This window comes from Lissotriton vulgaris, chromosome 3_1 (assembly GCF_964263255.1).
Source record: "Lissotriton vulgaris chromosome 3_1, aLisVul1.2, whole genome shotgun sequence".
In the NCBI taxonomy this organism is placed as follows: domain Eukaryota; kingdom Metazoa; phylum Chordata; class Amphibia; order Caudata; family Salamandridae; genus Lissotriton; species Lissotriton vulgaris.
In genome coordinates this window covers 94,239,366-94,262,814 of record NC_141689.1, presented here as the reverse complement: position 1 = coordinate 94,262,814, position 23,449 = coordinate 94,239,366, and the positions used below count along the sequence as shown (strand labels likewise).

The 23,449-nt window shown below is 48.4% G+C and overlaps 1 protein-coding gene across 1 annotated transcript in view; it reads left to right on the top strand.

The window, feature by feature from the left end:
• LOC147726019 (HEPACAM family member 2-like) overlaps positions 1 to 22,304 on the top strand; it is a 175,598-nt gene extending 153,294 nt beyond the window's left edge. Inside the window, exon 3 of the mRNA XM_086962853.1 lies at positions 21,534 to 22,304. Coding sequence (XP_086818979.1) covers positions 21,534 to 21,724 — 191 coding nt within the window. The 3' untranslated portion in view covers positions 21,725 to 22,304. The remainder of the gene's footprint in view (positions 1 to 21,533) is intronic.
• Positions 22,305 to 23,449: the final 1,145 nt, after the last annotated feature.

The following is a 23,449-nucleotide window of genomic DNA, read 5'->3' as shown; positions in this document are numbered from 1 at the left end:
TCTGCTAGGAAACGACCTGGAACATACCGCCCGGAAGGAAGTGGAGTTTAACCCTTTCGATGCAGATGACGAGCTCAGCTCGTCATGATGCACAGTTGAGTTGTGCTGATGACGAGCTGAGCTCGTCATGAATACATACTAAGAGCAATTTCCAGCACAGGGGGGGAAAACACCTAGCAGCCAAGGTGTTAAGGCCCACACTGAGATGCTGGGGTTACCAGGATGGACTTGCGTGGTCACGCGGTCCATGACTGCCTGGCAAGGAACTCAACCCTGGTTGGAGCCAGAAACAACGGCCCACCCTAATGCTGGTCGTGAAGAGGAGAGTGTTGTAGAGGACACACCCCGTGTGATGGATGGGGAGCCCGCAGAGGTACCCCCGGAGTCCGGGGAGGTGGATGTTGTTCCCGTGGGGGACTTGCCGACCCTTGCCGAGTGGCATGTGGAAGGAGGGCCTACCCGGGAGGAATTCTGTCGGGCGCAAAAGGAGTGCCCCACGCTTGAAGGCATGCGGCGACAGGCCGAAGTCCAAGCGACTGATCAGGAGACCAGCAGTTTTCACTTGTACTGGGAGGATGGCCTCCCTTACAGTGAGCCTAAGGTTCCGTTGCATGGATCCTCGAGGGCTTTAGTGGTCCCCCAATGCTACTGGGCCTTCTTATTGGAACTGGCGCATGAGATTTCTTTGGCTGGACATCTGGGCCAGGACAAAACCTTTGCGCGGCTTGTCCAGCATTTTTATTGGCCCAGGATGAGGGTTGCCCCTGACACTTACTGTAAGACCTGCAAGACTTGTCAGGCCAGTGGCAAGACTGGGACTAAAGTGAAGGTCCCTTTGGAACCGTTCCCGGTGGTCGGACCCCTTTTGAGCGGTTCGGAATTGACATTGTTGGGCCGTTGGACCCTCCGACCTCTGCCGGACACCGGTTCATCTTGGTGTTAGTGTACCACGCCACTAGGTACCCGGAGGCTATTACTCTGAGGACCGTCACTTCACCTGTGGTGGCGCGGGCCCTGATGGGGATATTTACCAGAGTGGGATTCCCCAAGGTCGTGGTGTCAGACAGGGGCACGAACTTCATGTCGGCCTACATGCAGGCCATGTGGAAGGAGTGCGGAGTTACCTATCGGTTCTCCACTCCTTACCACCCCCAGACTAACGGGCTCGTAGAGCGCTTCAACAAAACCTTGAAGGGGATGATCCGGAGCCTGCCAGAGGACTTGAGGCGGAAATGGGACATCCCCCCTTGCCTGCTGTTTTCGTACCGCGAGGTGCCACAGAAGGGAGTCGGGTTCAGCCCCTTTGATCTGCTCTATGGCCATCCCGTTAGGGGGCCCCTCAGCCTTGTTAAGGAGGGGTGGGAGAAGACTTCGAAGAAGCTGCCCCGTGATGTCGTCAGCTACATGCTGGCGTTCCGCAGCCAGATGGCCAAGCTGTGGAAGGAAGCCTCAGACAACTTGGAGGCTAGCCAAGCCGTCATGAATGGATGGTATGACCGCAACGCTCGGACAGTGGAGTTGGATGCTGGACAGAAGGTGTGGGTCATGGAGCCTGGGGAGCTTAGTGCCCTCCAGGACCGGTGGACTGGTCCGTACGAAATTGTGGAGCGTCGAGGCCAGTCTACCTATGTCGTTGACTTAAAGACCCCCCGTCAGCCCCATCGGGTGCTCCATTGACTTAACATCAGGGTACTGGCAGATTGCCATGGTCAATGGAGCAAAGGAGAAAACAGCGTTATCCACTCCCAAGGGCCACTTTCAATTTAGAGTGATGCCCTTTGGGCTCAAGAGTGCTCTGGCCACTTTCCAGTGGTTGGTGAACCAAGTTCTAACTGGCCTGGAGTCCTTCTCAGCTGCATACCTGGATGACATAGCTGTCTTCAGTCGCACCTGGGAGGACCATCTGCAGCATCTCCAGGAGGTGCTGCAGGCTTTGCAACGTTCTGGCCTGACCATCAAGGCTAGCAAGTGCCAGATTGGACAGGGATCTGTCGTTTACCTGGGACACCTGGTGGACGGGGGTAAGGTGCAACCCCTCCAGGCCCTTAATTGAGACCATCTTGGCCTGGGAGCCCCCCAAAACTCAGACTGAGGTCCGAGCTTTCCTCGGCCCTACTAGCTATTACCGCCGGTTCGTCAAGGGATATAGGACCATCGTAGCCCCCTTGACTGAGTTGACGTCCAAGAAGCAGCCACGAAAAGTGATCTGGACGGCTGCTTGCCAAGAGGCATTCGAAACACTGAAGCACGCGATATGCACCGCTCCGGTACTTGCAACACCTGACTTTTCAAAGGAATTCATTGTGCAGACGGACGCCTCTGAGCATGGCATAGGTGCTGGGCTTTCGCAACTCAACAACAATGGCCAAGACCAACCTGTGGCCTTTATCTCCGAAAGACTCCTCCCTCGGGAACGGCGATGGAGTACCATCGAGCCAGAAGCCTTCGCTGTGGTCTGGGCCTTGAAGAAGTTGAGGCCATACCTTTTTGGCTCTCACTTCCTAATTCAAACTGGCCACCGACCCCTTCACTGGATCATGCAGATGAGAGGCGAAAACCCCAAGTTGCTAAGGTGGTCCATTTCCCTACAGGGGATGGACTTTAGGGTGGAACATCGACCCGGAGTTGACCACGCCAATGCTGACGGTCTCTCCCGGTTTTACCGCCTTAGTGACGAGAACTTCCTAGAGGTTGGGTAGCTCTCCCCACTTTCAGCTGGGGGGGACGCATGTTAGACCTGTCAGCCCTGGGGTGGTCTTTCCCTATTTTTTTCGCCCTTGCCTCATTTTTCCCACCTTCTGTTTGTTGGCCTTAGATCTCCGGGCACCTTCCCATTGCTAATCAAATCAATACTAAGGTGCAGGTGCCCTCTCCCCCCAACATGGCTCCCACTGACCCCTGCTACCGCAGCATGGTCTTGTTAGACGCACTCTAGTAGCCAGGAGCTGGCTGGAATCCCTAAACATTGTAGCAATGCCAGCCTGCCTGCCTGCCCAGAGCTAGAGTGAGGAAGCTCCTGGAACCTTCCGGAATAGGGGAGTGGTCACCAACTGACAACTGCCACTATAAAAGAAAAGGGAGGGAAACTTTCTAGTCAGTTGGGGCATCACTTACCAGGGGGACCCTACGCAGGAGACTTAGGCAGGAGGGCCTAGTCAGGAACCTATACCACTGGGGGTGGCAGGGTTTAGGCGCTGCCCACCAAGCTGTGTGAGGAACACTGAACTAGCCCACTTATCTGGCCCGGTAGGAGGGGAACCCAGGGACCACCTGAAGTGACCTGCTGAGGAAAGCCTTCAACTCAACCCCCCTCCCCTCCTCAGGAAACCAAGAGACTGAATCTGTCAAGGGCTCAGGAACCACCAAGCGCCAAGAACAAACCTCACTGCAAGGACTACTGGGGTATAATCAGGTATAGGTCTGTGTCCACTCTCCGCCCCTTTCTGCCTTACCTGGGTCCCTGCGCTGTTCTGCCTAACTCCCCCTGACTGATCTGCCTGAATTGCTGTGCCCTGAGATGCTTTTCTCCCCACGTGGAATCCTGAGGGGCCTCATTAATTGGACTGCCTGACTGGCCCCCTCAAATTGTAGTGCCTCTCCAGCGCTTCCCTCTGTGCCCTTGGAGAAGTGCTGGAACCCTGTCACCTGTGCCTGCTACAGAGCTGCTGCCCCTGAGCGCTGTGTCCTGAGAAGCGCTATTGAGGAAGCCTCCCCCAAGCGCTTTAGCCTGTTGACCTGCTGTCTGCCTCCAAGCGGTGTGATTTGTGGACCGGCTGTGCCGGGAAGCGCTGTTGTCCCCATGGGCCCCCCTGACAAGAACTCACCATCGCGGCCCAGCACCACACGAGAGGGGTGCCGCTATCATCCTCGGCGCCTCGGAGGGAATTGGGGCCTCGCGACCTTGGCGCTTCTCCCTGCGTGGGCCCAGCTGCTGTGAGTGCCTACGCGGCGGCCCCCGGTATCAGGAGAGGGCCGCGCGGAATCCAAGGTAGGCCGCTCTAGGCCATGCGAGGCCCGACGCCGCCTACACACGCACCACGTGACGGGGCACCCGGTCGCGTCATAGGCTGCGCCCCCGACTTCAGCTGTGATTGGCCGTCGGGCCGAACCCCTGCCATCCCGGCCTCTGATTGGCCTGTTCCCAAAAAAGCTCCGGTCTGGCCCCCAGTTCATCGCAGAAGGAGCGACAGCCCCCTTGCTACTTGCTGCACCCTCGGGGCCGGCGGAATAATCGGCCTGGGGGCCCGTGAAGCCCAGCTGCGCCCCGTGTCCGGCCCCGCCTTGCAATACCCACCGGAGGGCTCCAGAAGGAGCACAAGCCCTCCCTCAACAAACTGTGCCGCCGCAAGGGGCCTTGAGGAGGCCTGAAATTGAAAGGTAAACCCCCGGGGAGGAGGGCGGAAGGCCGAAGGAGGCCCTGCGTTCGCCCCTCCTCTGGGGAAGCTGAAGTTGGGCCCCGTTGGCCCCCGATTAGCCCCTGAACCGTTTGAACTGGGCTACAACTTTGATATGACCCTGGAGCCGGGGCTAGATAAGTTAACCCCTGCCTGGGATAAAGTTAAAGGCTCATTTAACTCTATACATGTTTGACCTAGCTACCAAAATGCTTTACTTCGGCTAATTAACTGGTCTGCATTTAATGAAAGGTCCTGCCAACCTAATGAGTTGCCTGTTTTCTTATAATGAGATGTTGCATGATCTTTACTGACATGTCTATTTTTACCAAATGAAAGGCGTACTTATGCCTAATGGAATGTTAGCTTTTGCCTAATGCAGGATTGGAGAAATGCTGACTAATTGTTCTACATGAGGAGACGTTATTCCTGCTAAATGAAACGGTATTCGAATGTCTCTCTAAGGGATTTCTTGCAGGTGCTGACTAGGAGCAAGTCTGATGCCAGGCCTACAGTTATTTACTATTTACTATTTATTTATTTATGTATTTATGGCCGAGTAATGAAAAATATGCATTTTTAAGGAAAGGTAATGAGCTATTACTACTGTGATCTTTGATTGCCTTATCTTGATCTTAGATAAAACCTATTTATTTGAATCAAACTTACTGGTGTGGTCTCAGTCGCTGAGTGCACTTATTGTCTCAGTGGATGCGTGTGCTGTGCAGTCACTTTACACCCAAGCTTCAGGTGCCTCCCTGCTCGGTCCATGCTACCCCCCGGGGATCTGGTGAACCCAGTTCCAACAGGCTTGATAATATGCCCTTGTGAATTCCCATAGAAGCCCAGGTTCTGGTGTTAAACTGGGCTTCTATGGGAATTCACAAGGGCCTATTATCAAGCCCATTATCGCCGCTTTAGCGGCAGTTTCCTGCCGATAATAGCGGCAATAATGTATCGCACTTTCTTGATAATATGGCCCAGAAAACGTTGAATGTCTTATCAGCTGTTTTTCATATGTTATTTTATTAAATGTGTACTACTGCATTGTCTGTGTGCAGGGATTGTGGTCTTTTAAAAACATACTGTTTCCTTAAAAATATATATATATTGCATATAAGTAGCACAATAAGTCCAGTTCTGTAACAACCCCCTCCCCCCAGCACCAGAGCCCCTTTCAGACCTCATCCAGGGTCAGACTATGAAAAAATACGCCCTTGCACTAAGGTCAGACTGAGGGGTGGGAAGCTGGTTTTGTATTGGGGCCCAGTTTTGCAGCAGTGCTGCAAAATCAGCCCCAGGGACAAAACCAGCAGAGCTGTGCAGCTTAATGACTCACTTTTCAAAAACACTCAAATCACTGCAGAGTTCCTTGTAAACCCAGTCGTTTTTCTGCAACAATAAAAGTCTTAAGATTGATGTCTCTGGCTGTTTATCTTCCTGCTGGAGAGAGATTGGAGTTTTGTTTGTTGGCAGTTTTGCATTTCGACTCATCTAATGTAGGGCACAGGATTAATATGCCTGCTGCAAATAACATGCACCATACAGATGGCAGAAATGTATTCAATGTTCCAAAGTTCCATTTAAAGAATGGGCAATGGTAAAGCTCGTACTGTAGTTTGCAGCGGTCAGTAATTGATTAATGCTGATTAAGCCCATATTTTATAGGGACCTCTAAAAAATTGCTGTTTGTTTCTGTGAAATACACAAAACATTTAGAAATGTCATTATTTATTACATAAAGTAACCATTGCCGCTACTTCTCAATTTTTGCATCTAAAATGTCAAGCGCCTACCAGAATTTAAATCAATAGCTAAACTGCAGGTTAGTTTGGTCACCGATTGGCCCCTTTGCATATGAGAGATGACTGGTAGAAATTGCAATAGTATTACGGCTTCTGTGTACTAGTAAATGAATTTACATAGAGCAACATCTCTCCGGCTTTCAAACTGACTCAAAGTCACAGGACTACAGAACAGATAAATGCTTTCTGCCTTTACTTCTATTCTGTACGGCATGGCCTAAAAAAGGGTGCAACATTGTCTAGAAGTTAAAACAAATGATTGTATTGTTTGTTAGAAAGTTTATGTTAAAGGTGCAAACTTTAAAACATCTGCCAAAAAGATTACACTCAGTAAAACACAGGCCGGAACTGTACAGCAAGATTAAAAAGGCAAGTGGTCCTGTGTGAGGGTCCTTAGGTTGACATTAATGTGCTTACCTCAGAGGTCTACCCAGAGGCCTTCTTTTATGTACCAAACTGCTCATGTGTATCATTCATACAGGAACCCAATTTAAAGGATATTCAGGAAGAATTTGTGTCTTACACTAACAGTGATTTGTGACGTTTATATCAAATAAGCATACATATCTGCGGTATTGCATTGAAAAAGGCTTTACAGTATCTAGGCCGGACTGGCCGTTCCAGGCATCAGGCGTTTCCCAGGGTGACTGGAAGGGTAGGGGCTAGTTTAGTTTAGGGGGGCGATTTTATAGCAGTGCAGGAGTTTTAAAAAGACTGCAAAGCTCTTTATATATTCAGCAGGTATCGGGCTACAATAAAAATGTCAAGAGAACTCTAGTGCTCAATGTACCTGCTGGAGAGAGATGGGGAGGGGAGTTTTGTCTAATGTCTGTTTTGACTCATCTAAGGTAGCACAGAGGGTTAATACGCCTGCTGCAAAGAACTTGTACCATGCATATCAAAGAGCAATATTTTATGTGCATAGCTCAGTGGGTTACTGCTTTTTGTCATTTCCCAAATAAAAATATAATTGTGTCTTTTACTGTCAGATCGCTCTTGTTTTTTGTGAGCAGAAGAGTTGGCCAAGCAGTACAATTCAAAAGGCTTGCAGGACCTTCGAATACATATGTACTGTACTATGTTTGAGCGGCTAGCTGGCTGACATGAATATGAAGGAGCCCTTGTGGTTTCCGTGAGTCAGATCAGATTGTCTTGAAGAGTCCATTTCCCTTCTGAGCCCTGTTTAACCCTTGTGTACAGGAGGAGCCCTGTATTCATGTCCTCAATGTTTGAGACAAAAGATACTCATTGATTTCTGAACAATGAGAGTAAAAGAGTTAAGGTAACAGGTTGTTCCTGCTTATATTTCGCACACTTTACATAATCCTGCATTCCTTGTGAGTGTTTGCTTTTTACAGAATGTGTTTACTTTTTTTCAGGTAATGCATGATTTGGATTGAGTCACATTCAGGTGTTTATAACGGGGATAAATTAAGTTGTAGCTGGAGACAGTGCGAGACTTACTCAGTGGGGTAGAAGGGTGTTTGGGGGATAGGATGTGGCACTATGGCCAGAGCTACCGAATTTGGACCTAGGGAACCTGGTCCAGCCTTCGTGACTAGTTCATTTGCATGCACACAAGACTAAGGGGCATGATTACAAAGGCCTTGCATCATGCTTGCACCATGCAACGTGGTACATGCACAAAGCAAAGCTCCAAGTAATATTTTAAAAGCCACGTAAAGCCACTTTGCATGTCTTTGAATGGCTTCATAAATGTGGAGCAATGCAACGCAAGCTACTGCGTTGCCTTACTGGGTGGTGTTGCTATGGGTGTTGCATCGGAGAATGCAGCAAAATCGGCCCCCATTAACAAAAAAACTGCAGAACTGCGCAGCATAATGACTCACTCTCAAAAACACATAAATCACTGCAGAGTTCCCTGTAAGCCCAGTAGTTTCCCTACAACAATAAAAGTCTCCCACGCAACTCCGACGGTTTTTAACACAATCACAGATTTACAGGGACTTGTAATCCTGGGAATGCGTCAAAATCCTGCACCTCCCAGGGAAGGCAGAACAAGGAGAAATATCTTCTATAATGTTCATAAAAATCGTAGGGCCTCCTATCATAGAATTTAAACCTGAATTTTATGTTCAGAAATGGTTTGAAAATGGGAGAAGAAGTGCTGATGAAAGAAACTGCATGGCTCGGAGACAAATGGCTTATGATTCCACTTATAAGCGTATTTGGGACATTCTGTGATTGGAAACATGTCCCACATTGTAAATGTATTTTGATGTAAACATCATATATTAAACCTCAAATAAACATGTTTATCCATTCTTTGAATTAAATACCGTTATAAGCTATAACTGGTCAATTAAATACCCAACCTACTCAAAACTGCTATGTTTTGCTATTTCTATCCACACCCCTGACTCTGCCCACTGATTAAATCTTCGGTTATTCCCGCCCCCTTATTCTCCGCCCACAGTTCCCCTACTTTTTTCCCCCACTTCGACCACTGCTGCATTTACTAAGTAGTTCTGTGTGCTGTGCTGTAACAGGCCTGCCAAGTATCACGCAACGGACGTGACTCTAACGTATTTCAGTGTGGTGCTCCGCATCACCGCACTGAAATGCATTGTCGCGCATTTTTAAATGTCACTGTGTCTCGGCTGAACCAGCCGCGCTACCCAGACTGCAAGCCACGCCAGTGTTCCGTCATTGTCCACTACCCGTCTGTATGCGCTCCCACCTCGCTTTTTCGCATGCGTGTCATCATACGCATGCCTACAATGGAATTAAATGTATGCCTACTACACACAATTTTTCATTAATTTTGAAGCTCTCCGCAGCAGCAGTACTGTACATCCAGTACTTTTCGATCTTTCCTTCTGGTTTGCGGGCTCCGTCGCAGTTATGGCACCCGCAGCACTGTCTGCCTGCTCATTGGACCTTCAGATGCTAGCCCACAGTGAATTCAATTAATCATGATTACGGAGCTCACGCCATGGAGTCGATGACCGGCAGTTGCAAAGGCCTCCCAGGACAGTCTGTCACCAGAGTGCAGCAGACTCTGAAAACAGCCGTGGACTAAGGAAGGAGGCGGGCGGCTAACATCTCCTAAGTACCAGCCACCCAAGTTTTGAATCGCACCATGCTGCTGCACTGCTGAGAAAACTTTAAACGGTAAACCCGTTTCAATTACAGCTGTTCTCGGTTTATGAGCTCTTGTTTCCGTTTCTTGACAACACTTGCCTCTGATATTCTTTGTCTGTTTTTACTCTTACAGTACGAACATGCACCAAAGAAGCGCTTGAAAGTAGCACCTGTCACGTGGCACAGGACACAAGCTGTTTTTAGGGCCCGGGCGCAGATCGGGTGATTTGCTTTGGGCAGAATTACGGAATGTTTTGCAGGTCCATCCTCATGGGTGCTTTGTACAGACTGGGGCATGATGCCAAGGCCTTCAGATTCGGAAAGCTTAAGGTGCTTTGCTCTGGGCTGATTAGTAGAGTTGCGAAGCTACAGGTAAGCAAAAAGATAAAGGGGCAGATTTACAAGCCCCTTGCGCCCCTTTTACGCCGCCGTTGAGTCACTTTTGTGACGCAGTGGTGGTGCAAAAGATGCGCCATGGTGCGGGTTACTTACAACATGACACATCTGGGAGATGCGTCACGTTGGAAAGCCCTGCGCAAGGGGGGGAGGGCGTTCCGGCGCAGGAACGCCTCCTGAAAGTGGTTGAGTGAAATCTACAAGATTTCACACAGTCACTTTTGGGCCCATGCTGCGTCAAAACCCTGCATAAGTATTGACGCAGCATTAACAATATAGGCCCCCCAGAGCATTGCTGGAGCTGCGTCGTGCTTGCAAAGCAACTCCAGCAATGCGCCGCTTTTACGGCAGATGTGTCACGCATCTGTGCCGTTTTTGCCCCATGGTGCACCGCATTGTAAATGCGATGCATCCATGGTGGCGGAGGCATGGCGCACAATAACTGGCGCATCCCTGGAGATATGCAGGGAAGCGCCAGTAATTGTAAATCTGCCCCAAAATATGTAAATAAGATGGGGCATATTATCAAGATAGGGCCTTACATTATCGCCACTTTTATCGGCAGGAAACTGCTGCTAAAGTGGCGATAATCGGCTTGATAATATGCCCTCGTGAATTCCCATAGCAGTTCAGGTCAACACCAGAACATGGGCTTCTAAGGGAATTCACAAGGACATTTTATCAAGCCCATTATCGCTGCTTTAGCCGCAGTTTCCTGCCGATAAAAGCGCCGATAATGTATCGCCCTTTCTTGATAATATGCCCCATAGTTTTTTATTTATTATTTCATATTTCACGTGTTGTTTGTTTTATCATTTACATGCTTTTACTTTTCAGAGCTCGGCGGTGCGCGGCCTCATAGAGCCCAGAATAACAGACCCTTGGCTCGGCTCCGGCCCGCCTCCCCTTTTCAGTTTTTGGCCCGTCCACCTCTATACTTTTCAGAATGTGTACATTCATAAAGAAATCAGCAAAACATTGATTAAAGCATCGCACTGAAAACCATAGTTGGAATATTGTAAAGCAGTGACGTAAAGAAACGGCAAGTTTTTTTGTAAGTTTGTGGAAAGCCGCCCAGACCTCAGCAGCTCTTATAGGAAAGCGCTCATAGAACATTCCCGAGTCAGCACTGCCCTCATGTGGTCTGAGCCTGCACTTCAGGCCAGGGAAGACCACTGTTGACAAAGAATAAAAGGAGCTTTCCTCAGCAGTGGGGCTTCTCTGGAGTCTTAATAGGCTCTGCATTGTTTCAGAGGCGATATCCCGAGGCAGAGGACTCAGCAGACCGCTCGGTACACCCAGTGAAGAGTCCTCACATCTCAACCAAGGCTCAGAGTTCTCCGTTTTTACTGATTTTTACAGATATATTCAGGAAGAAAACAATGTTTCCTGGGATTTTTAAAAGTGGAAAAATAAGGAAAAGTGTGCTTATTTTAAATGGCCCAGTATCCTTCTTGAATTCCAAGCCAGCAGCTGAGCAGATAGACAGCATGGGGATTTTAAAAATCAGGATGCGATTTCCTTAAATACAGGCATACGTTCACATTTATTTATGTTGGGGACTTGATCCTATCTGAGATCAGGGCTTCCCGAGAGGCATTGGAGTCACGTATGGACACGAATGTCCACAGGTTTATCCCTCCTAAAGGCAGACCACAATAAACTGGCCGAAAAGGTGGCTGCGCACAAACTGGCGCTCAACGACTTGCTCCCGCAACACACCGAGCACTCCACACAACTGGAAGACCTCACGCGCCAGATCAAAGGACTACGAGACAGGGTGGACGATGCGGAACGGCGTTTCCGCCGCAACAATGTGCGCATACTGGGAAATCCGGAACGAAGCGAGGAATCAAATCCCACACAGTTCGTGGAGGACTGGTTAAAAAATGTGGTGGCACCGACAGGCCTTTCACCACTATATAGCGTGGAGTCCCCCCGAGACCACCCAAGCCAGGGGCGCCTCCGCGCCCGCTCATAGCACGCATACTGCACTACAAAGACAGAGATACCATCCTCAAGGCTGCCCGGGAAAACGCACCAGTGAAATAGGCCAATAACATAATCTCCCTATACCCAGATTTCACCCCAGCAGTTCAGAAAGCGAAGTCTACTTTCCTGGGAGTGAAAAGGACTTTGCGAGACCGCAACTTGAAGTATGCACTGCTCTTTCCAGCACGTCTAAAAATTATGTACAAACATAAGACTTATTTTTTTGTTACTCCTGAGGAATCGTCAGAATGGATAGAGGTCACGCTGACACCGAATCCCTCTCAAGATCTCTTATCATCGGCACAGCAGATCCGACCCTCCGGTCGGACGGAGCTGACCGCATGCCGCCCAGACCATAATCGCGATGAGGAGGTCGTCATCTCCGCCTTGCCACCGGACCCGGCGACAGCAACCGCGAAGAAATCGGTCCTTACGGCGACAGCACTGGAGGCCCACGAAGCCCAGTAACAGGCAGATGCGGACCCATTGCCTGGCACACCCACGGAACCCTCAGAGTCGGACACTAGCCTTCAACTTTTTCCACAAATCACTGCACAGATGGCGAATGACTTTTGAGTATCCAGATTGCAGACACGCGATGGTAATGTATGAAGATGCATGATATGCTAAGGACACTGAGAGCCCTAGCGGACCGGGGGTTAATTTGGACTAATGGGATGCACCTCAAGGACAATAAGTGGTTGTTTATTGCTGTGCACGTGCATCGGACCCCAACCCCTCCTAAGCAAAGGCGTAATTGTGCATATTAGGTTTACTCCTGATGAGTAACAATTATTTGGTCCCCCCCTTTGGTTATGTGGGGGTTCCCTGGAGTTGGGGAGTTTCAAATAGTTAGAGCACTCAGTTCATATGTAGTATCAGCCTGTGGAGCTCAGGAGATGGACTACTTGTACACACCCCCACCTCCCCATAATCACAACACCTAACACATATAAGTTCTGCACCTGGAATGCGCGTGGTATGAGATCAGTGCAGAAACGTCATAGAATTTTGGCACAAATGAATAGAAGAAAGATATCCATTGCATGTCTACAGGAAACCCACCTTAATGGTGCGGAGGGGTCTAAGCTGCATCGTAAATGGAAGGGTCAATTATTTGCTACCACGTACTCTGCTTTTTCTAGAGGGGCTGCTCTCTGGCTGAGGAACTATGTTCCCTTTAAATTATTAGAACAACGCATAGACAAGGAAGGTCGCTACGTGTTTGCATGTGGCCTACTGGATGGCGTTCCAGTGGTGCTGGGCTGTATATATGCCCCCAATGTCAAGCAGACAAAGTATTTTACCTCCCTTAATAGAGTGTTATCAGATTGGTCCGACCACAGCTGGATACTAGGGGGAGACTATAATGCGGTGCTAGATATTACACTGGATAGGTCCCACCTCCCACTACACGCCACTGAAAGTAGAAGACAGGCAGAGGCATTAGCTCACTGGGCGACGAGCTGGGATTTAAGGGACGCCTGGAGAACTAAAAACGCTGGACACAGGGAATATACGTTCTACTCCCCACCACACAAACTACACACAAGAATAGACTGCGTCTTCTGCTCAACCACACTCTTAGGTTCCATTACTTCGGGAACACATATGAGGAAGACGTTATCAGACCACAACCCAGTAGAGTTGACAATGCAATGTGGGAAGGTACCAACCCCAATTCCGACCTGGCGCTGGCCTACTGAGGTATTAGAAGACCCAGTTTTTAGGGCAACTATCTCGGACGCCATATCAATGTTCTTTCATGAAAATGCGGGCACAGCTAGTACTAGGCAAATAGAATGGGACGCCTTTAAGGCAAACATAAGGGGAGTGGCCATAGGCACCAAAATAAGTATAGGACAGACTATCGTGGGGAAACTCAAGGAAGTGGAGGGTCGACTGGCACTGTTAGAAAACGAGGCTGCGGGTACGAACGAGCAGCTTACGCAACTCCAAGAGGCTCATATACAACACGCGGAGCTGTTAGAGGAACTCCGACTAATTGATCATAAGATGTACATAGCGAAACAGCACACTCACGCTGACATATCGGGCCCCTTGCTGGAAGGCATGGTGAATAATGCACCAGTGTCCACCCCAATAGTGGAAGTACTGGACCAGATGGGAGGTGTGGCCAATACCCAATTGGACATAAATGCAGACTTTCAAGACTACTATACTCACCTATACGGACCACACCCCCGTTGCAGAACACGTCTTTTGACTCCTTCGTAGAGGACCTACCTCTCCCTCAGCTCACGTCTACACAGCAGGACGACATGGCACGCCCCCTCACCATAGCGGAAATTAGGCACGCAATTAAGGCCTTGCCGCATAATTAAACCCCGGGAACAGACGGCTTGCCGGCTGAGTTTTATGTCACATTTATTGATTTATTAGCTCCACAAATCCATCTCCTCTATCACGAATCACTGACGAACAGCGCCCTGCCGGATATGACAATCCAGGCATTGATAATCTCTATTTTAAAGCCAGGTAGAGATGGACTACACATCTCGAATTACAGACCGTTGTCGTTATTAAACACGGACTATATAATACTTAGTAAATTATTAGCTATTAGACTGAACAATTGCATCCCAACGCTTATTCATACGGATCAGTGCGGATTCGTGCCAGGTAGAAGCACGGCGCCTAACCTCCGGAGGTTAAAGCAAATAATGTTACATGACACTGCGCATCATAGTACGGAAGGCTGTATCTCTTTAGACACTGCGCTGGGATTTTATGTTTGCTGCAATGGCGCGCTTTGGAGTGCCACCTGCCTACCGGTTATGGGTAAACCTATTGTACCTGCGGCCGACGGCACAAGTCTGCACAAACAGATGTATCTCTGGGCAGTTTGAAATACATAGAGGGACACGACAGGGGTGCCCGCTATCGCCCCTACTTTTCATCTTGGCACTGGAACCCTTGCTGCATAGGCTTCGAGTATCCGCTACACCACAGGGACTAAAGCATCATCAAATAACACATATTGCGTCAGCATACGCTGATGACATTATATTATACATCGGGGACCTGTCGGGCAGCCTCGACCCTATACCCGCCATTTTTTAATCATTTCGTAGTATATCCGGGCTGACCATCAATGAGGCCAAATCCTATGGTTATTATTTTAACAACAATGTACAGGCCGCTCAGATGCAGTTTCCCCCGCACACATTTCAGATTGCACCTACGACATTTAAGTATCTAGGGATACAAATATACCGTACTACACAGGACCTTCTAGATGGAAATCTGGGCAGGGCACTTATAGCTCTTAAAAATCAGATCCAGTTCTGGGTCACCCTACCTTTGTCGGTTGCAGGGAAAATAGCTATTTCTAAAATGGTAGTTTTACCACGTTTCATATACTATTTTACGAACCTCCCACTCCTGATACCGGCTAGCACCTTTAAGACAATCAATACATTACTGACTGAGCTCATATGGGGCCCTGGAAGACGGAGGATTAGCCTCCCTAAACTTCAACTACCAACCTCCAGTGGAGGCCTGGGCGTCCCGGACCTAGCGATCTATAACTACGCATGCCAGCTCCAATGGTTGGCTTACTGGCTGGTAGGTCGTAACCTGCATGAAATACAAAGGACTATGACCGACAGGGATCGGGGCATCAACCATAAACTGTTATTGCCAGGTGTTGCTATCCCAGGAGGCACCCCATTTCTATTACATCTTGCAATTAACTGTTGGAAGAGCGCTAGTAAGTATATAGGCACACGTACGCCTTATGCGCCTACCATACCCTTACTAGGACTGCCCCTCAGATCAGGGACACTCACAGGGCATGCGATCCAGATGTGGACTGAGTCAGGAGTCACAGCCTTACGGGACTTCTTCGCTGATAGCAAGCTTATGTTGTATGGGGACTTTGTACAAGCGCACCAGACGCCTGATGCGCTGTTCTTACTACATGCACACATAACACACTGCATCAGCCAGACTTGGACAAGGGACGGAATAGAACCATCCACATCCTCGCTCCTCACTATGCAATAGTTAATGGGGAACGGCAGCCGCCTGACGAAATGGCTAGCACATGGGATGCGAGCTGATAGAACTGTTTCTCTGAGGTCCACACGAGACAAATGGGAACGTGACGCAGGACGAGAATTTACGGATAAGGAATGGGACAGAGTACTGAAGTATCCCAAACGGATGTCACGTAACCCTAAATTTAAGTTTATTCAATTAATGCTCTTACATAGGGCGTACCTCACACCACACCGATTGCACATCATGTTTCCTGACTCTGCGGATACCTGCCCTAAGTGCTTGTCATCGGACGCTGGTCTCCTACATATGCTGTGGTCTTGTCCCAGATTGAGCCCTTACTGGGGAATGGCACACAAGACCCTACACACAATAGCACCAGCGAGACCGTACGCCTCCCTGGAATTTTGCATATTGGGACTGGGACTTCCTAAGAAACGGAAGCCTCCCGCTACACGATTTGTGGATTTGGCCCTCCTGCTGGCTAAACGAACAATAAACAAACGTTGGAAATCTACTAAACACCTCAACCCTATAGATTGGCATGAGGAGGTGGTGCGGTGGGGGAGAGCAGAGGGAACCGAATTGCAAAGAGAGAAGTATAGAGGGATGCGTAAGAAACATATCGTTGGAATGGCACGCGCTACTTCTTGAATTTGAGGCCTTTGATGTCACTGAATAATAATGCTGTTGTTGTTCAGTTTACAGTGATGTGGAAGCATGTAACAATATATATGCCCTTCCCTTTCCCTCCCCCCCTCTTTTTCCCTCCCCCCTTGCCCCTTTGCTTCCCACTTTGTACCCACCCCCACCCTTTATTGTAGCCGCGCAGCAACCGGTGCAGCAATCCAAGAAGATAAACGCAGATTATATAGCTGAGATGGGTGTTGAATGTGAAGGATGTATGAATGGTGTGTACGGATTATTCATGACACACACAGAATATCTAGTCATATTGAACTGACGGGCATATTATCAAGAACAGGCGATAAAATTATCGCCGCTTTAGTGGCAGGAAACTGCAGCTAAAGCGGCGATAATGGGCTTGATAAAATGTCCTTGTGAATTCCCATTAAAGCCCAGGTTCTGGTGTTAACCTGGGCTGCTATGGGAATTCACAAGGGCATATTATCGCGCCCATTATCGCCGCTTTAGCAGCGGTTTCCTGCCGCTAAAGCGGCGATAATTGTATCGCCTGTTCTTGATAATATGCCCCTGAGTGCGTAGGGAAGTTGGGGGAGGGGGTTCAGTAACTTAATTAAGAATATATATGTATCAAAAAACTGTGTTTCTCATACGATGCCTTTTCTTTCATAGCCTCAATGTACAGTATACTGCAAACAGTGTGAATTATATAGTTCAATTGGATGTAACAATATGGAAAGAAATGAGGTACAATAAAGATAATTTACAACAAAAAAAACATTTATTTATGTTATCGGCTATTTATAGAGCTCACAATCACCGGGGAGTTCTCTTGGCGCTGGGTACTGAAATGGCATAAGTCCTTACTACTGGTAAGCCTGTATAAACAACCAAGTCTTCAGGTGTTGTCTAAATTTGGTGTAAACAGAGGACTGCCTAATTTCCAAGGGGAGTGTGTTCCAAGCATGTGGAACCGCGATAGAGAACCTATGGCCTCCAATCCTGAGTTTCTTATAAGTGGGGGTGACCAGGTAGTGTAGGTGGCTGGATCTCAGTTCTCTTGTCGGATGATATTTTACAATTCGAACTTTCACGAAGCCCGGGCATCTCAAAAGCAATGCCTTGAACGCCGTGCAGCATGCCTTTGAGCTTTCACAAAGCCTGGGCAGCTCACATGCAATGCCTTGAATGCAGCGCAACATGCCTTTGAGCTTTCACAAAGCCTGGGCAGCTCACATGCAATGCCTTGAACGCCGTGCAGCATGCCTTTGAGCTTTCACAAAGCCTGGGCAGCTCACATGCAATGCCTTGAACGCCGTGCAGCATGACTTTGAGCTTTCACGAAGCCCGGACAGCTCAAAAGCAACGCCTTGAATACAGCGCAGCATGCCTTTGAGCTTTCACAAAGCCTGGGCAGCTCACATGCAATGCCTTGAATACAGCGCAGCATGCCTTTGAGCTTTCACAAAGCCTGGGCAGCTCACATGCAATGCCTTGAACGCCGTGCAGCATGCCTTTGAGCTTTCACAAAGCCTGGGCAGCTCACATGCAATGCCTTGAATACAGCGCAGCATGCCTTTGAGCTTTCACAAAGCCTGGGCAGCTCACATGCAATGCCTTGAATGCAGCGCAACATGCCTTTGAGCTTTCACAAAGCCTGGGCAGCTCACATGCAATGCTTTGAACGCCGTGCAGCATGCCTTTGAGCTTTCACAAAGCCTGGGCAGCTCACATGCAATGCCTTGAACGCCGTGCAGCATGCCTTTGAGCTTTCACAAAGCCTGGGCAGCTCACATGCAATGCCTTGAACGAACGTCGTGCAGCATGCCTTTGAGCTTTCACAAAGCCTTGCAGCTCACATGCAATGCCTTGAACGCCGTGCAGCATGCCTTTGAGCTTTCACAAAGCCTGGGCAGCTCACATGCAATGCCTTGAATGCAGCGCAACATGCCTTTGAGCTTTCACAAAGCCTGGGCAGCTCACATGCAATGCTTTGAACGCCGTGCAGCATGCCTTTGAGCTTTCACAAAGCCTGGGCAGCTCACATGCAATGCCTTGAACGCCGTGCAGCATGCCTTTGAGCTTTCACAAAGCCTGGGCAGCTCACATGCAATGCCTTGAACGCCGTGCAGCATGCCTATGAGCTTTCACAAAGCCTGGGCAGCTCACATGCAATGCCTTGAATGCAGCGCAACATGCCTTTAAGCTTTCACAAAGCCTGGGCAGCTCACATGCAATGCTTTGAACGCCGTGCAGCATGCCTTTGAGCTTTCACAAAGCCTGGGCAGCTCACATGCAATGCCTTGAACGCCGTGCAGCATGCCTATGAGCTTTCACAAAGCCTGGGCAGCTCACATGCAATGCCTTGAATGCAGCGCAACATGCCTTTGAGCTTTCACAAAGCCTGGGCAGCTCACATGCAATGCTTTGAACGCCGTGCAGCATGCCTTTGAGCTTTCACAAAGCCTGGGCAGCTCACATGCAATGCCTTGAACGCCGTGCAGCATGCCTTTGAGCTTTCACAAAGCCTGGGCAGCTCACATGCAATGCCTTGAACGCCGTGCAGCATGCCTATGAGCTTTCACAAAGCCTGGGCAGCTCACATGCAATGCCTTGAACGCCGTGCAGCATGCCTATGAGCTTTCACAAAGCCTGGGCAGCTCACATGCAATGCCTTGAATGCAGCGCAACATGCCTTTGAGCTTTCACAAAGCCTGGGCAGCTCACATGCAATGCTTTGAACGCCGTGCAGCATGCCTTTGAGCTTTCACAAAGCCTGGGCAGCTCACATGCAATGCCTTGAACGCCGTGCAGCATGCCTATTAGCTTTCACAAAGCCTGGGCAGCTCACATGCAATGCCTTGAATGCAGCGCAACATGCCTTTGAGCTTTCACAAAGCCTGGGCAGCTCACATGCAATGCTTTGAACGCCGTGCAGCATGCCTTTGAGCTTTCACAAAGCCTGGGCAGCTCACATGCAATGCCTTGAACGCCGTGCAGCATGCCTTTGAGCTTTCACAAAGCCTGGGCAGCTCACATGCAATGCCTTGAACGCCGTGCAGCATGCCTATGAGCTTTCACAAAGCCTGGGCAGCTCACATGCAATGCCTTGAATGCAGCGCAGCATGCCTTTGAGCTTTCACAAAGCCTGGGCAGCTCACATGCAATGCCTTGAACGCCGTGCAGCATGCCTTTGAGCTTTCACAAAGCCTGGGCAGCTCACATGCAATGCCTTGAATGCAGCGCAGCATGCCTATGAGCTTTCACAAAGCCTGGGCAGCTCACATGCAATGCCTTGAACGCCGTGCAGCATGTCTTTGAGCTTTCACAAAGCCTGGGCAACTCACATGCAATGCCTTGAACGCCGTGCAGCATGACTTTGAGCTTTCACGAAGCCCGGACAGCTCAAAAGCAACGCCTTGAATGCCCCACAGCATGCCTTTGAGCTTTCACGAAGCCCGGGCAGCTCAAATGCAATGCCTTGAACGCCGCGCAGCATGCCTTTGAGCTTTCACAAAGCCTGGGCAGCTCACATGCAATGCCTTGAACGCCGTGCAGCATGCCTTTGAGCTTTCACGAAGCCCGGACAGCTCAAATGAAATGGCTTGAAAGCAGCGCAGCATGCCTTTGAGCTTTCACGAAGCCCGGACAGCTCAAATGCAATGCCTTGAATGCCGTGCAGCAAGCCTTAAATCTGCATCTTTGCGCCACAGGCAACCAGTGGAGGTACTTTGTTACCCGCGTGATAGAGCCCCCTCTGGGCAGATGAACTATCAGCCTTGCAGCCTGGTTTTGAATTAACTGAAGTTTATGCAAGAGGGATTTCGAGAGGTCCAGATAGAGAGAGTTTTCACAATCAATTCTGGACATAACCAAAGCCAAGATGACCTGGATCAGGGCCTCCCTCGTAAAGAATTTTCGAATCTTTTTATCCAAAGCAGTTGCAGAATACAGGCCGAGGTCACTGCACTGACCTGCTGTTTACATGAGAGGTCCTCGTTGATGAGCACCCCCAAGCTTTTTACTCTCCTTTTTGGAGTGGGAAGGGAACCAATCTCACTTGGCCACCACACAGGGTTCCAACCGGCAGTTCTATTCTTGGTAAGGACCATCTCAGTTTTATCCGAGTTAAGTTTCAGATGGTATTTGTATCTAATATTAATATTTACCTGTAGTTTTACGGTTTTGTTATATTTGGCTGCTTTATTTTCAAAAACGAGACTGGAATAAATGTAGATAGGGCTTGCACTCCTGCCCCTGCTGCTCTGTTTTGATCCTTATTGATGCAACTGAAGAACCCCTTCTCACACATGCACAATCCAGAGATCCACCCACAGAGTGCTGTCTTTTTACACAGCACCTTGTGGATTTGTCTTCATGAGACTTTGACCCAGAGCAAGAGAGAGAAAGACACATACCGGAGAGAACGATGAAGAGAATGACAGAAAACAGAGATAAAGGGAGAAAGCAGGGATGGCAAAGAAGTAACAGGAGTTGGATAAAGTGGCAGGTGGTTTAAAGAAGCATGAGGTGGAATCAAGACTATGCAGCCTTGGTGTTCTGCTGTGGGACGCCGGCTTCCGAGCAAAACTTTGGGCTGTAGCACTTTTTTTTTGTTGCTTTTCACAAATAAAGCACTACATGTTGCAATTAAACTCCGATGTCTTGAAAAGGAATATTTCCTTTAACACTTAGATAATGGTCCTGAGAGAGAAGAGGTATCATCTTTCCTGAAAGCAAAAAAACAATAATTTGTGAAAGCCTAGTAAAATATTTTATTCTTGCTAAATAGCATAATTGTATTTGTTGAAGCATTTTCTCTGAATCTAAATGGAATGTATATTTACTTGATCATACAGCAAACCCTTTACGTGAAAGTGTGGTACGGTCATACTGAAAAGGAGCAAGTATGTGATGCTGGAATGAGGGATAAGGGCACATGGAAAAGAGGGAGATGAGAGAGGCACCAGAAAAAGTTTGAGCAAGTAGTTCCCTAAAGGCTTTGTTTGTGACCATGTTCCATAGACCATTGGTTCTTGCCCAGAAAGCCTGAGTAGATGCACATATAATCCGGTGGGGAGGAAGCATGGTCAGTCTAATTATGTGTCCATGTGTGACATAGATTTCAGGCCCAATGACTATTCTTGTTTCTTCTATTTACTGTGATTGACAGGTGGCCATGAACAGCAAGAAGCCAGATACTGCTCCTGTCCTGGAAACTCCAGCGGTGAAGGATACGTTATGACTCCTGAGGTCCTGTTGACGATGCGCGCCATATCTTTTCTGATTTCCCTGCTCTTCCTCCTTTCTTTGCATCTGCTTATGAAGCCGAAGGTGACCAAGAAGGAACAGAGACGTCGGTGAGAAAGGTTCTGTAGGATCCTACAGGAGATACCACCAACCTGTTTCAGTCAAGGGAGGAGATAGAGAAATACATGACTTCCAAGGGGCTTTACACATCCCTAGGTACACAGCTCTGTTTATGAGTTATTGCTTTTAACACACTAAGCATGGTCCATTCATGGCTTAGGATGGACAAACAACCACCGTCACTCTTGGAATTTATCCCCCGTTCTACGGTAAGAGCCTCCCTGGCGCTGCGCGCCCGGATACTGATCCACAACGTTCCAGCAACACAACATATGTACTACTGGTAACTATTAAATACTGAGGCTATTCAATAACAATGTTACTGTATGCCATCCATCCATAATGTTCTTTGTATTTCTGGGACACTTTAAGGTTCGATAAACTCACATGGGCATATTCACAAGGACTGATCCATTATTGCACTCAAGACGACAAACCCCGGAATCCCAGCTAAGCCGTCTATGCGAGAATGTCAGCGATGACAAAATGTGTAAGCAATCGCCATTTGAACACAATATTGTAGGCAATTACTTGTTCAGTAATAATAAAATGTGCTTCTAACCTGTCTGATTTTACTTTTAGTATGGCTTTATAGAAATGACAGCAACACTCTTTACACTCACTTTGTGATTGCATATATGAGATACTATTCACACACTGCTCAGCTACTGTGTGGCTACCACCCTCCCTAAGAACTTCAATATGGCCACCATACTGAGCCTCTGACACATACCAGTCTTTGACACTTCTCTGGTACACCCTTGCTATTTTATCATTCAAAAAAAACGTTGGTCCTCGGATCACTACGTACGTTCGGACACTGAGGTACACACGTCTTCTCTCTGCTTCATTATGACACCATGCACTCTGCTTACCTATATCACGACCTTTGTGGATTTACTGCTTTCTTCTCTTCTAGACCTCTCACCACTTCCTTACCTTTTCTGTCTCTGAGTGGCTCCTTCACTAATCTTCACACATGCCCAATACGCATTAATGCCAGTACCGGATTAGCTGACACCTATACTTCCCATATAAAGTGCCATCTCCAAATTTACTTACTTGCCAAATTCTGTAGCCTTTTAATACACTACTGCCAATTATACTTGTAGGAAATCGGCCTTTTCTGCGTGATCACCCCGCATTAATCAACTTTTTATGAATCCCATATTTTTGCTGGTGGTAGAACTCTGTACATTTTACCCTTGCAAACCAGTAACAAAGTGGCTGTACTCCACCTTTAAACCTGGCTGAATTGGCATACTTCTAATTGGTATATTTGAGTTACGCATTAGGGAAGAGATGTGGCGGCAGGGAGCCTGACTCTGGACCACGGGGTTCACAGTTCGATCCCCGGTGCTGACAGCAGGTTAGTCCAGCACCATGTGACTCTGGGCAATAGCTCCCTTAATCTTCCCCACGGCCCCCAGTGCCTTGACACTCTCAGGTAATTGTGCGCTTTACAAATACTGGATTTCATTTAATTGATCCCTAGTATATGGTTCAAAGTGTACAGTGGGCCTGGAATTTAAATACCACAAGTGGACTGCAGCATCTATTGTGATATCCATGACAGTAGCAGTGCAAACTTGGCTTCAGGCATACCAGTGTAGCCTGACCGTAGCAGTGTAAATACTGTAATTCAAACTGTCAAAATAAACCCTTTTGGACATGTCAAAACCTCTTTTTTAAATATTAATGACATGAATATTAATAAGT